The sequence below is a fragment of the Chenopodium quinoa genome, unplaced genomic scaffold, assembly GCF_001683475.1.
Source record: "Chenopodium quinoa cultivar QQ74 unplaced genomic scaffold, ASM168347v1, whole genome shotgun sequence".
Lineage (NCBI taxonomy): Eukaryota > Viridiplantae > Streptophyta > Magnoliopsida > Caryophyllales > Amaranthaceae > Chenopodium > Chenopodium quinoa.
This window is the reverse complement of record NW_018743555.1, coordinates 3,499,824-3,515,271: the sequence shown is the minus strand read 5'-3', so window position 1 is coordinate 3,515,271 and position 15,448 is coordinate 3,499,824. Positions and strand designations below refer to the sequence as shown.

The window sequence follows — 15,448 nt, the reverse complement described above, 5'->3', positions numbered from 1 at the left end:
GACAAGTAATTAGGATAAAATTTCCTAAAAGTTAGGATAATCATGGAAAATAAATATGATTTATCTTCCATAATTAAAATAAGATTTGATTCTATCTCATAGCTAAATTAAAATATATGATATTTTATAATTGGTTATGAATAATATATGATATTATCTAATTACAGTAATTAATTAAAATATGAGATATTTAGGAGCCATGTTTCCTTTACTGTGAACATTCGATGTTGTAGTTTAGGAAAGCATGATGAGTGATTTATTATATGGCATTTCATAATATATGATGTTATTTATTGCTATATAGACTAGTATGACCCATAGATTCTAAATACGATCTGCGCATCGTTTCGTATTTTTGTAATCTAAATACGGTCTGCGCACCGTTAAGTATTTTTGTAATTTATTTTATTTTATTTAAGTAGTAGATAGAATAGAATATTATTACATGTTGCAGTTAATCCAAGAATCCATGGAGTGGAGGCCCAAAGGAGCAAGATGGATGAAATCCATGAAGGTTCAAGTGGGAGCTTTTGCTTTATTAGTTTTCTTAGGATTAAGGGGTCATACTATGTCATGTTTTATTTATGCATTAGTAGATTATGCATGTTAGATTTTATTTTTGTTGTTTGATGATGCGCTAGAGTTCACTAAATAATCACAACATAATAAATCTAGGTCCCAGTAATATTGAGGTTGTTTTTCCAATTAAAAACCCGATGAAACCTTCGATATTTATGGCAGGTCATGCCTCAGCTGGGTGTCATACTATATCTTAGGGGAGTGGGGGTAAATCACGTTTTACACTTTTAGTTGGTTATACTCAACAAGGTTACCTAAAGAGTTTAGAACCTTGAAGCTAAGGGTAATAAATAAACATGTGATGGGTAATTATTCAACCAAGAATTACAAAGAGTTGTAATCAGTAAAGAGTTTACTCACCTTGAAAATGCAATACTTGATGGTAGGGCCTCAGTCCGGTCAATTATTGCACAAATAAAGGATCTTGGAATCATTCTATTCAATAGGGATCAATTAAATTGAATGAATGTTTTAAAGTTACCAGTTTTATAATCACCTATGGTACTTTAAAAATTTATTAAACATAATTATTGAACTTTGCCTCGTTTGTTTTTGTTTGTAGATGAATAACTTATACGACAACACAGTTTTATCAATGAAACTTAACTTAAGGCTGAATCTCAGAAACTTAAGGGAATGGGAAAATGAGTTGAGAAAAGTTCTCACAAGCCATGGGCTTGAATCTCGTTTATATATTCCTGTTGAGAGCAAGTATACCAAAAAATATGAAGCTGAAAGGCATGCTGAAATTGTTTCAGATGCAGAGAAAATCAGAACGCTCTATTTTAGAATCCATTCCAATTTGTTGGAAAAGAAGATTCAGGCACTATGAGCTAGCCAACTTGTCACTACAAAAAAATGAGAATAGGCAACGGACAAAATTGCAACAAAATGACAAACGTTGCCTTTTGTAGTAAAAGGCAACAATACTTGTTTGTTACCTTGATCTTGAACAATTTTTACTATATGACAATGCAACGGTTTGAAAAGTGTTGCTTTAGATTATGTAAGACAACAATATGTAAAATGTAGTTATTTATTTTACAAAAGACAACAATTATTTAAAATGTTGCCAAGAAAGATAACAACAATAAAATTGTTGCTTATGTAATAATTTTAAAAACGCTTTTTCAAGGTATCTAAGACAAGATTGTTTCATGAGTTTTCATTGTCTTACATAAGATAGGTTATTATTTAGAACATTCGTTTAAAAATAATAATAAATAGATTATTGCCAATAAGAACAAATTATTATCTATTCATAAAGGTGTGTATGACAACAATAGTTGATGATTAGAAAAAAAAATTTAGCACCGGTAATTGTGGTTGGTGGATTTCACATTTCACAACAGCATTTTTTAAGCTAAATCAATGTAGAAAATACAACACATATGTAAAAGTTACTATTTTCATACGAGTAGAATTGATGGTAATTATACAGTACAAATAAATTTCAAAAGGCTAGCAGTCTTTGTATAAAAAAATTTTAAAAATTAAATCTTTATATGCAAATTTTGGCACTGAACTTTGTTTGTTTTTTAAGCTATTTATAACATTTACTTGCAGTTTTTGTCCATCATCTCAGATTCTGGAATTCCTTTAGTAAATGTATTTCACAAAATTTAGTAAATATATTTCACAAAATTTATGTCTCACCTGTATTTAAAAGTTGCTTCATCCTTTTCTCGCACCAATTTGGCAGAAAAAAGTGCTTAATGAATGGGATCATGCTATCCATTTTGCATTATCTTCACAGTACACATTGATATCGACAAAATTTTGGTTTGAACTCACATTGGATTTTTTAGGTCATCACTCGTGATTTCGGAGGTGGAAAATCAATAAGCCTTTTCTTAATGTTCCATTACCCAAAATATTTTTTGCAGAGTCGGATCTTATGTGTGTTTGTTAATATGCTGATTTTGTTATTATAACAAAAGTCTTCATACGTGCCTTTCTTTGGCTTATCGGCAAGATTGAGTCCTTTGTTTATATTCCTTCCTTCCTTGTGCAGGCAATGGAGTTTGGTCTTATATATGGCATTTTGGAAACAAAGTATTGAGGATGTTGCGTATGACATGTTGCAACCATTTCATGGATGCACCTTTCTTATAGCTGTTGTACGAAGTATATTTCACTAGTAGTCCAATACTAATTTTGTTGCGTTGCAATCTCAGCTTAACTAACTAAGTTGCAACATTGTAATTGGAAGGGACATGGTTGTTGTCCTTGTATATCTTCAAATAATTCAATTTTTTTGAAAATCAAATTGTAATTATGGGCAAGTAATGTTCCAATTGAATTTGTTTTGTTAAACAAGAATCAAATTCTGATTCTAGCAGGAATGGTTTGCAATTAAAGAGTGAGAGGTGCAGATAATTTGTTGCTTGAACAAGATTTGGACTGGTATGACTGATAAAAAGTTTCTATAACAAGAAATTATTGCAATGATTTCCATCATGATAAACTATTGCAATAACAAGTCTATGTTCATAAATTATAGTTCAAGATGAGCCTTCTCATGGACGTCCACGTTCATAAACAAATCAATTTCAATCAATTTACAACCTTGTGCCAAACTAACAAGAACTTTAAGAAGTACAAAATGATCGCCTCCCTACAAACGGGAACCGACTTTCTTATTTTGGGGGTTGTGGGAGGAGATAACAATTCATGTATTTAAGGTTCTCCCTCCCCATAAGAATGTTGTGGTATAGTGTTAAGCCTACTCATACATCCATATAGTGTTCTGGCATGTTTGAAATGCTTCGCCTTTTATCTGACTTAGTAGCACTTTTGGTGTATATCATTATATGCTATGTACCTGAGAAAAGAGTAAAAGACAAATGCCAAGAAAATCAGAAACAATGCCTTATAGCATGTGAAGTAAAGCACAACTAGTCCATTCTCAAAATCTGAACATTCAATCAGCCAAATGGTTGAATATTGAAAGTCTTGCTGATAGAGAAAATGTTTAATCTCAAGCCTTCACACATTATAACAACCATCAATAATTTTTCAAGTTATGAATAGCAGAACGCTTTGACGGGATAGAAAAAATTATTTTTGCTTATCTACTTATCATTACACAGAACAGGGTAGCCCTTTTCAGTTTCAGAATGTTTTAACAACAGGGCATAAGTAGGCACTTCTTACCTTCAGCTAGTCATGAGTTTCTTGAGAATCCTCCTAAGCATAAGTTTAGATGATACAAGTTCTATGACGAGTCATTATGAATACAATGAGATCGCAGAGAACCCGCCATAAAACTTTCAAGCGGTCTAGTAATTGAAGCTACTCAATCGTCTGGTCAGCATTGTGAGGATAGGAAAGCAAGATCAATTTCAGACCATAAGGTTTGAAAAATGTTGCTAGACCTTCAAAAAGTGCCTTGTGGAGCTTCTTTATAGCGTGTATCATCAAGCACATTGCAGCTCGGGGGTAGACAGGTTCAAGGTAGTTACTCAAGCAATATTTCCTACAGCATCAGACTGCCTTAGAACTGTAAATTGCAGAATTTTATGAGCCCATCAGGCAAGAATATAGCTCAGCTACTCAAAGTTTGCTAACTAAAATTTGCAGGATGCTCATAGCGGCTCTTATGCCTAAATTACATACAATGTTGAGCATGGAGAGATTAGATAAGAAATATGCATGTATTATCATAAGAACACAAATTTAACTCATATTACAATTCAATATGCTACAACAATGTATGAAATCTGCAAACCCAGTACAAGTTACTCTAGATAATCAAGTTAACGAAATACCAAATAACGAACAGAAATTAGCAAGTTTAGTCGAATTGCCGGACTTACTTGTCTTTGTTTCTTCCTCGATCTACCCGCTGCTATTTTCAGGTTGCACCAAGATATTATTAGAAGATGGCAACAAACTATCTATATTTGATTCTTTACTCTCTTCAATCTACACCAACAAATTAAAAGTTGATACGGAGTATTAATTTAATCGAAATCAAAATCAAATTTGATGCTATTTTGGGGTTAATCTATTAGGAATAGGTGAGCGAAATTATGAGAGTTGGAATAACATAGGGGCAATTTGGTTTTGTTTGTTCGATTTTGTGGGAAAAATTAGTTGGGGTTTTTTATTTTGTGGGAAGAATTAGTTGAATATGGTTCTGTTTGTTCTACTTTGAAGGAAGAACTAAGTCTCTAACGAATTAGTTGGGGGTTAGTTAACTTTGTGATTTTTTTCTTCAATGATTAGTGATGTAATAATAATAATAATAACAACAATATAATAATAATAATAATAATAATAATAATAATAATAATAATAATATGAATGAATCTATATCATTATCACATACTCATTTTTTAACAAAATTATTACATACTAACTCATAATAAACTTAGGACCTGTTCTCTTCAAATTATTTTTAGTTCAGTTCAGTTCTAATAAGTTCCATTCAATTCAGTTCTTAATTTCCTTCTCTCATAAAATATTCAGTTTGGTTTAGTTCAGTTCAGCTTCAATAAGTTTAGTTCAGTTCGGTTCAGCTCAGTTCAGCTTCAGCCAATCAAAACAAACCCTTAGATTTTAGACTTAATTATTATTATTATTAATTTTAAACAAGACTTAATTATTACTAATGAGTAACATATTTGATTGAATTTGATTGAATTTCACATTTGTATAAAACTTAATGGTAAAAACTCACTACGTAACTTTGTTTCTTTTTACTCTATATAGTAACTTGAATTTCACAATTGTATTAAAAAGATTGTCATAATGGTCAAGGTTACCCTTTTGAACCACCTCGGTTTGGATCTAATCAATTTTGAGTCGAGACAATAACTATCGGGTCCATGTCAAATTTGGAAAAAGCCATCAATTTTGTATTAGTTAATGGTCAAATTGGAGTATTAGCTTAGGTTTAAACGAGTTTGAGTGGGTCTATTTCGTATCAGTTGACTTTGGTCTCCTTGATTACATTTTTGCTGATTTCGATTCAATATTACATTTGTATAAAGTCAAATATTATTACAAACAAGACTCTATTATGTTCACCTTTATTCCATTTATTTTACAAAAAATAATCTCACATAAGCTTAGATAAAATTAATCATGATTTAGAACACGTAAAATAGTTTAGTAGGGTAACTTTTTGCCAATTTTTAATGTAAATAGCCAATGAAATAAGTTATATAAGTTTATTATAGTTGCTTTTACTTACAAACCTTTTCTTTATTGGGTTACTTTTATACATATTGTGGTAACTTTTATTCATTATAGGGGTAACTTCTGATCACTTTAGGCTATCTTTATAATGGATGTACAATAATTATTGTACACCCGGTTTTTTAAAAAAAAAAACGTTTGTGTGTATATATTAGGAGTAATATTGTACACCCATTTTTTTTATTTTTTTTAAAGTTAGGGTTTGTTCTCATGACTGAACTGAACTTATTAGAGCTGAACTGAACTAAATTGAAATGAATATTTTATAAGAGAATGAAATTAGGAGCTAAACTGAACTGATTAGAGCTGAACTGAACTGGAAATAATCGTATGAGAACAGACCCTAACTAGTAATCATTTAGGACAATATCAATACGGATATACAAAATTTATTGTACACCTTTTTTTTATTCGTTAAAATAAATATTTTTTTTGAAACAATTAAAATAAATAGTTTGATTTATTATTATTATTATTATTATTATTATTATTATTATTTTTAAAATAACAAAAACCTACAAAGTCAAAAGATTTACAAGAAATTAGTGGGGAGCCGAGATATAATCTGGGCCCCCACCCCTCTAGCTATAGCGAACCCAATCCTGTTAAAGATGTGAGCAGCCGCACGAGCTCCAATATTCTGAGTCCTAGCGAATGCCTGAACCCGCTTCAACAACGCAACGACATCCTTCTCTAATTCCCCCAATGAAGAAAAGGAGAAAGGAAGAAAACCATAGCCAATAGCCCTGCAACGCGCCGCATACTTGTCTCGCTTCCGCTGAGCCGCAGCCGACATAACACAACCAAGAACGAAGTCAGACAACCCAGATTGAGTCAATGGAGAAGACCCCGTCAAGTCAACACATACATCTAGGCCTCTATCCCAGGAGTAAAGCAACACATCTGCTGGCCGAAGAGCCCCGTCGTTCCCTCCAGTTAACCCAACGTTGACCTCCTTCCTTGCAGAAATCCCAGAGCGGAAACAAATATCAACAAGGGTATTGATTAGGGGATTTTTATCCACCAATCACCGTCTGACAAGTGGACCAACCAGGTTCCGCCACGTGTCTTTCACGTAGGCCAATAGGAGCCTGCCACGTGTCAATTACAGATTCGTCCTCTGCGGACCAATTGAGACACGCCACGTGTCCACCCATGCCAAATGGGAAAACCGGCCACCAAGGCCCAATCCTGTTTAGAGGCCCGGTCAGCCCTAGGTTTACCCTAAACCTAGAGAGTGGCACGCTTCTCAAGACTATAAATACTCCTCTTAATCCTCATTAAGAGAGGGAGAACTCTAATAACACACGGATTATACTTTAAACACTCTCACCTAGAGAGACTAAACCGCTTTAATTTCCGTATTAATTACTCCTTAATCAGGTACTAACTTGACCGTTGGAGGCGGAGCTCTCAGGAGTCTCCGTTATTTTGCAGGTACAGGCGGCCGGTTCCAGTCTCGGTGTTGTAACTCTCCCGCAGGACATCAGAAAACCCCGAAACAGGTATCACGAACAATGTTATGCCGATGTTTAATACCCACCATCCCAGCACAAGACACTGCATGATCCCCATAAATATCCCCATCAAAAACTCTTGAGCAAGCAGAACAAGGTGCCGATACGGAGAACAAGGGAACACCCAACCGGTAGCAAAGAACACAACGGTAAGTCTTACCATTCATAGTCTGACCCAGACCTGATATCGGGACCGCTCGCAACCAGGTAGAAGAGTAATCCCCCTGCTGGGACTTCCATAAGGCAACCTGACGCGGAGACAAGGAGAAAGTGGATTCTGCAGATGCAGTGACCTTCGTGAAATATATATCTGCCAATTTCTTCATGAGTTTGGGGGCAGCGATCTCACCAGGGTAACGCAAAAGGTCAGTCTCCACAGTCCTATTAAAAAGACTAAGAGCGTCGTCGAAGGCCGTACCTGGACCAACAATACCAGAATTGCGAAGAAGCGAAGCCTGTAGACCAGAAGACTGCAAACGCGACGCAAGGAAAGCATAGTGTCGAACATCACCCGCTGAATAGACACCCAGTCCTCCATAAGAAAAAGGTAAGGTGGAAAGTCGCCATTGCCAATCACCAAAACCTGGCCCCGAAGCAGTTACAATGCGCTCCACAGAACCTCGAAGGGCCACATCAAAAGAAATCGGGGCCGCTTCAAAAAGACGAGGAGGACAAGTGCACATAGAAAAGTAGAGTTTTGAAACTCCAGTACACGCACGAAGAAGTAATAACTCACATTGGGGATCCTCAAGCTTAGCAATAGCATCCATGAGCACAATGGTCTTCGACACCCTCTGCGAAACAAGCTCACCACAGAAAGAGGCATCCGCACTGACAGGACCCCCAAGCAACTTAACACCATGAGCAGGACGAGCAATATCTGGAGGAAAGACACCGGCCAGACGGCTACCAATACCCATTTTAATTAATTCATTTTTTTTTAATCCAATACCCATTATTATTATTATTATTATTAGATTACCATCCAGAAACTAGCAAGTTGCTACCAATACCCATTTTAATTAATTCATTTTTTTTAATCCAATAATTTCTTCGTCATAATCCAATAATAGATTACAACTTTGTTTCCTTAAGATATTTGTAATCCCACCCAAGTAAGATCCCCTAGTTTATTCCAAAAAGAAGAACCATTAGCTAGTAGTCCACATTTAGTTCTCAAAATAGAAAATAAGTTAAAAAATAAATAAATTTAAAAAAAAAAAACCAAACCCCATCATCCTCAACAGGTCACTCCACCCTCATTTCCTCAACGCCTCAACTCTTCCTCAACGCCTCAACTCCATATTCTTCTCCAAACCCGCGAAATTGTAAATTATTTTTGGCTCCAAATTTTTTTGATCATGAATAAGCAGTTACTCCACTTTTCAATGGTTGATCTTATTATACAACACAGTCATCATCTTAAAATCATCATATCCCCCAATCGGTTACTCTACTTACTCACCTTCTTTCTTTCTACTTAGGTGAGAGTTAATTAAGAGTATAGAGTATCTATTTCAATTCGTAATTAACTAGTTGCTTTTCTCTCTACTCACACTGCTTTCTTTGGATTTATGGTTGGCTAGTTGGGTTTGATGCCGGCGAAATCGTTGTTGTATTCTGAATTTCATGTAAGTCATCGTTACCCTTTTAATCTCTGAAGTGAATTTGGCATTTATAACTGGTTAATTTGATGTTGGATTTGATTTTTAGATGTAATATATTCTGGATTGTCTTATTTTTGTAATTTAATATGATTATGGGTTAAGATGATTTTAATGGTTATGATTTACAAATAGCTCTGTATTTCTGTTGCTGCTTAGTGATTGACATGGACATTTGCACTTGTTAATATGAGTTGATGCATGACATCAGATAACGGGTGTGAGTTTTAGAGCGTTTTTTAGGGTGTTTTGCTGACACCCTCGAAAGCTAACGAGGCCATTTTTTGGGTGTCTTAGGAGGTGTTCGTGTGATTAGGCTGTCATCCCCTTAGTTTATCATTGATCATCTCTCTTATTACTTTCCAATGGCCACATTCACTACACTAGCAGCTATGAAGGGCAATCCAAAAATTCAAGCCATTTATTTGAGTCCAATTTTGATCAATCTTTGTGAATTTTACTATCTAGAGACTTATAGTACCTGAACCTGCTCTCTGAACATTGCAAAACCTCACCTTTCTCAATTTGATGCACAGTCCAGGTTGTTTATTAGGCTGTCCAGAATGTTACAGTTGCCAATCTGACCAAGCTCCAATGTGATCTTAACTTCAATTCATTCATCAATAATTAGTACATATAAGGTCCTGGAGTCTTGGGTTCTGAGATATATTCTGATTTGTTCACTATAGAAATCAATTATATTTTGTTTGTTCTACTTTAGTCTAAAAAATGTACCGAACAGAATTTGCCACTAAAATTTAAGTTAATAGAGGTTAGTTGTTAAGCTTTCAATCATGCTAACCCTTTTGTGAAATCAGCTAGATTATTAAACAGATGGTTATCCTTACTTGTTTTGTAACTTGAGCAGAAGAGTTTTAATTAGAAAAGATTTAAAAATTAAAGCATATTGAGGACTGTCAATTTATTCCCTGATGTCTAGTTGTTACTGAACTGAGTAATTGCTGACAGATGCTAAGATATTTGTCCTAGGTCTAATTAACTTACAAACGAAATCACTAATGGTAGCTAGTGGGGTTGCTTACACTATGTGTGGGTTATATGCATCTGCACTAATTTTCCCGCCTCTCCTATGTTTCTGTCCAACATTTTTATTAGTAAACGATGTCGGCATGTCACATATGCTTAGTTTATGATAGAAAGGGATACCAGTATATCAAATTTGATATTAAAAAACCTAGATATATAATTGAATTTAGAATGAAAATTTAATGGAGAGTTTGCTTTATGAGTGCTTATATATAGCTATTGTTTGGTTGTATAATTCTTACTATTTATTTGTGCAAGCTTGCTTTATGAATGCGTGTATATATGTATATATAATTCTTTTTTTTCTTCTGTATAATTGGATTCATTTTCAAAATTAATTAGCTACAAGTATGACAAAGAAAAAATCCACTAAGCTTGGAGCTATAAGAGGTTCTGGTGATGAGCATCAAACTCATGAACCAAGAATGTCAGAATAGGCTGAGAATGGAAACAATTAGAAAAAATATGACAAGAATGGAAGAATTAGGTTTGAAGGAACAGGCTAAGTCACTGATGGCGCAAGTTCAAAATAATAGAGGCAATCAAAGTAAGAATAAAAAGAAAAATGTTTCGGGAGACGATGAGCTCTATAGGCCTAACCAAGATATGGAGCATGAGCTTGATTCGACCGATGAAGAGTTACCCATTCCACAGTCTAAAAGTAAAGACAAGTCCAATGCTATTCAATGGAAGGTAGTTTTTTCTAAGCTGTACATTTATAACTAAGCATGTCTCTATTCTTTACACATGTAATTCTATGCATCAAGATGATGTGTTGTGCTGCTATATATATGTCATATGTGGGTTTAAAATTTAAAATATAGGTTTTAAATTGAGAATGGAACTCTATTATCTCATGCAAGTATATATGCAACTAGGAATAGATGTTTGAATGTTCTGATTTGCCATCAACTATGAACACGTATTGATTGAAAATTTGTCCAGTTCTCTACAGATTTAGTAAGTAGTAAGAAAAATGTCTTGGTGTGTTGTTGTTGCTTTATAATGTTGTTGTTGCCTATTGCTTTGCGACTGTTGAAACTTTAATTCTACTGCTCTATTGTCATGAGTTGCTGCCCCCTTGCCTTGCTGACTGTACACTTGTTCTGCAATCTACTGCCAAATACTTCTCTAGAACTTAACACAAATTCTGCTCTGCGCTGTAAGCAGTTAAACTACAAGTTTCAATTTAGATTGAATGATTCATGATTGAGCTGTACTGTAATAATGTAATGTATGTTTTTTATTGTGATGTTCTGATTTTGATTACATTCATTAGTGATACCTTAATCCCAAATAAACTTGGATGGTTTGTCATGTCATTTGCAAAAGTGTGAAATTGTGTAAGCATTGTGCTAATAGCCTAGTCTTTGTCTGTCTTGATGCACATATACATTTTCTGTGAGACTCAACAGTCGCACACTCTTAAACTAACTCAATAGAAAGCACATACAAAACAAGAATAATCAGCAAGAACAAAGATTCGACAGCCAATGGATTGAAATATATTGATAGTTCAGTAACTTTAGGTTACTACTGCCCAAAGTATCTTAAGGATACAAAGCTCCAAATCTCCAATACAATAGTCTTCTCACAGAATTCTTGACAATGCAAAAACATTCTTATATATACAAGGCTTTTGTCCAACACAAAAGAGGCCGCCTTAATTCATTTTGTTTATCTCTATCTACTCTGATATGCTGCTCCAAGTTTTCTGCTCCACTAGTAAGTGTTGTTCCCCCTTCCTGCAGACTCCCCTCTTCCCCTACCCTTTGTCCTTCAACAATTAATTAAATTTGTTCCCTTGTGCTGCTGTGGTTTTCCTCTTCTCTGATATTGCAATAGAGGTTTGGGCTTGAGGTTTGGTGGCCCGTCAGTTTGGTGATATTTTCCTTGTATGCTCATATACCTAAAGATCAGCTCAAATTTGACCTCTTATGTCAATATGGTGTCTGAAACAGTAAAGAACACAATTCTCAAGGCTACTTGAAGCACATGCTTAGTTAGACATTAATGTTTAATTGCTTATAAATGCCCTTATGAATGTGTGGTCTATGATCAATTAATTGCTTATCAATTTAACAAGAGTTATGAAGTGTGAAACTTTTTTGTATAATGTTTGTACATACATATATTAGAGTATTGTATGTCTTTCTTTTTTCCATGTTTGTTCCCAATTTCAGATTCGTAAAATGAAGGCTCTGACTCGAAAAGCAGTGATGGCAAAACGTCGGCGAAATGTTGATTTGGCTTCTTCACATGGTGGCTCATCTACCCCTAATCATACATTACATCAGCATTATTCAACCACAAGAGAACCAGTTGAAATGCTCGGATTAGAAGTTGAACACTTAAATCATGACAAGAATGATAAAGAAAATGGCAAGCTATCGTTTGTATTTGTAATTAAAATTCTTTACCTACATGCTTGATAAGCCATTTTAACATTTGAATTTCTTTGCTCATTTTAGCTGAAAAGGATAAGCCTAGAAGAGGACCCACTATGTGCTACAAAGTCCATGGACGCAGCGAAGAAGAACGCTTGGAAATTACCTTGAATGAGCATGGACAACCTGTTGGTCCGGATGACAGTACATGCAATGAGTTCATTAGCTTCTTAGGAACAATAGCTCGAAAAGCAAATATCCTACCACTGACTGTCAAGAATTGGCCCATACTAAGGAACGAGAAGAAAGAAGAACTTTGGGATTATGTCTTGGTGAGTTACTTATTCAATTAAATAAATATGGTAGAAATGTTTTATAATTGCTTAACTTGTCCTATATGGTTTCTGCTATCATGTCAGAGTGTCATGTTAAACTTTCTTGATTGGCATATGTTATGTAAAAAAAATGAACCCCAACTGTCATTATTGTTGTCGATCTGCCTACATGGTGTTCTGCTTGGCTGCCTGCTACTTTTTAAGATCAGTGACTTGTTTTGTAAGTGCTAGAATAGGTTCTAGACTTTCCGTGAGTTGTTTTCTTATGTTCTTGATTTGTGATTAAGATTAATTAATTGGCAGTGAGTTGTTTAACAGTGCCAATATGATCACTTTAGTATAACTTTTTTTTGTATTGTTGTAGAAACATTTTATTGTCCCAATTGAGGGAAAAAAAATGGGTTTTGCAAACCATTGGTGCTGCTTGGAGAAGGTACAAATGTTATTTAAAAAGAGTACACTTTCATAAATATGACAATGATAAAACAAGGATGATCAAACGACCAAAACTAGTCCCAAAAAATATGTTCCAAGACTTGTTAAAGATTTGGAATGATGTCAAATATGAGGTATTACATTTATACAAGTCTCTTATATTTCCCTGCCTTTATAGCAAATGTATATTTCTTGTCTTAAGAAAAATGTTATTCATTAGTTCACCGTCTTAATTTGTCAGGAACGATGTATGCAAAATAAAGAAAATCGGTTAGTTGGAAAGGAAAAGAACATTATGCTGCATACTTTAGGACCAAAGAGTTTTGCTAGGGTTCGATATAAGTGGGTGAGTTTGTTTGTTTGCTTGTTTACATTTCTCATCACTTTTATTATTGGTTTTATTATGCATTAAAATGATTGACACTCATTACTCTTGTATAGAAAAAGGATAATAAAACAACAAAAAATCCTAGCTTAGCTCAAATGTTCATAGCAACACGCAAGGAGAAGCTAACAAAGCGAAAGCCCGGTGACCTAAGGGACAAATTGATGGTAAGATTCATTGTCATTTCATGTTAATTTTTTTGCATTTAATTTTGTCAATATTAATTTTTGTCCTTTATCTTGTAAAATATAGACTGAAATTGAGAAATTAGATTCAGAGGAGGAGGTTGAAAGTGTGATTTCAACTATTATTGGTTTTGATAACAAGAAAAAGTCTCGATTAAATTTTCATGGAAGAGGTGTTTCATCAACTCAATTAAAGCAGAAGGCCTTGATGAAGGAAGCTGAAGAGAAGCATGCTCAGGAGGCCAGGTTCAAGCTCTACAAAAAGATTATGAGGATAAAAGGCAACAAGATAGAAGGGAGATAGCATATGGTCTTAGCTCCATCCTTTCTCAAATTCAACAACAAAATCCACAAATGTCTTTTGATTTAAGTATGCTTGGCTCTTTATTTCTTGATAATCAATCTGAGAAGGATGGTGGTAGTACAACAGAAATGCTTCGATTTCAATCTTCGGCTTCTACATCCAAGGTAAAACCCTTTTGATTTCTATATACGTAAAGTATAGATAGAAAAGTGGCCAAGGCTTTCAATTTTTTTCTCTCTCTTTTCATTTTTTTTTTTTGAGAGATACTAAGTTAAAATATTTATCTATTTTATTTTATTTTTTGTACAGAGAGATGAACAAGAAGAAGATGAAGAAGGCTGCGAGTAAGAAGAAGAAGAATATGACTTTATGGCTCAATTTGAAGTTGCTTTAACCTTTTATTATTTCTTCTATTTCTTAGTTAGACTAATATTATGGCCTACAACATTCTACTAAACAATAGATTATTTAGATAGATTTGAGGTTGAAAACAAGTTGATAGTGTTTTGGTTGTACTGTTTTACTAATTAATTTTATAAGTTTGGGATTCTGTAGTCAAATGCTTATTACATGTTTTAATGTTCAACATTTTTCTAATATAACAAATTCAAAATAGTACGACACATTCTCACTCCTTTAATATAATATAGTAATATATTGCAATAGAAAACAAAAATAGCCGATTCATTGTAGTCATTTAATTTATATATAACAGTTTTCTAAATGTTGTCTTTAAAATATTTGGCAACACTTTTGTATTATTACTAGCAAATACAACATGTGAAAAGATTATTTAATACTATGACAAAAGGTAATAATTTTGAATCGTCTCCTAAGGTGGCAACAATTTTCATTTGTTGTCTTTGTAAAAATGTTGCCTTAGGTATTATTTTACCTTGGCTTTTAAAATTGTTGTCTTTGTACGAAAATGCGTTGCCTTATGAATAGACAACGGGGGCATAAACTACGCCTCATATGTGTTGCCTTAGATACCAGGCAACACTTTTTTAATATTAGGGAATGGTTTTTCATTGTTACCTTAGCTTCATTTTGTTGTAGTGTGTACAAATGTCTTCGTGCTATCTGTCAAGGTGGCATTGGGGCATTAGGAAGTGGAGGCTTCAAAGATAAAAAATGTAAGAGAGGTCGTTAACTCGATCCCTCAAATTTATTATTCCTGGACTGACAACGTCAGGTATGATGCTTACAATGTTCATTGTAAGATAATGGCTAAAAGACTCATGCCTAGTCAGTCAGTAAGGGCCCATGTCAAGGAACTGATTGAAATGTTCAATCAGACGGATGTCCTTGGAAAACCAATCGATGATGACTCTGCACATGATATTATCTTGTTCTCACTCCATGATGGTTTTGACATTGTCAATCTCACTCATAATGATGAGGG

General features: G+C 34.2%; 1 protein-coding gene and 1 long non-coding RNA gene across 2 annotated transcripts; one reads left to right on the top strand and one right to left on the bottom strand.

Moving 5' to 3' along the window:
* Positions 1-3,049: 3,049 nt before the first annotated feature.
* LOC110681590 lies at positions 3,050-4,838 on the bottom strand. The gene is made up of 3 exons (XR_002503289.1): positions 4,398-4,838; positions 3,736-4,081; positions 3,050-3,403 (listed from the first exon to the last, which is right to left on the bottom strand). It is a non-coding gene; the product is annotated as an uncharacterized LOC110681590 (long non-coding RNA).
* A 3,549-nt stretch (positions 4,839-8,387) lies between these two features.
* On the top strand, positions 8,388-14,661 carry LOC110681589. The gene is made up of 9 exons (XM_021857743.1): positions 8,388-8,785; positions 8,888-8,932; positions 10,355-10,705; positions 12,196-12,394; positions 12,484-12,731; positions 13,411-13,515; positions 13,611-13,721; positions 13,807-14,207; positions 14,353-14,661. The coding sequence occupies exons 3-8, from the start codon at positions 10,412-10,414 to the stop codon at positions 14,041-14,043; spliced, it is 1,194 nt and encodes a 397-aa protein (XP_021713435.1). The 5' UTR covers positions 8,388-8,785; positions 8,888-8,932; positions 10,355-10,411; the 3' UTR covers positions 14,044-14,207; positions 14,353-14,661.
* The last annotated feature ends 787 nt before the right edge of the window (positions 14,662-15,448 follow it).

What these genes read in the sequence shown, in the direction of transcription:
- LOC110681589 (XM_021857743.1), top strand. Translation starts at nt 10,412, where the DNA reads ATGAGCATCAAACTCATGAACCAAGAATGTCAGAATAGGCTGAGAATG. An exon ending in AACTTTGGGATTATGTCTTG is followed by an intron (nt 12,732 to 13,410) that starts GTGAGTTACTTA and finishes TTAATTTGTCAG; the next exon opens with GAACGATGTATGCAAAATAA. An exon ending in CTAGGGTTCGATATAAGTGG is followed by an intron (nt 13,516 to 13,610) that starts GTGAGTTTGTTT and finishes ACTCTTGTATAG; the next exon opens with AAAAAGGATAATAAAACAAC.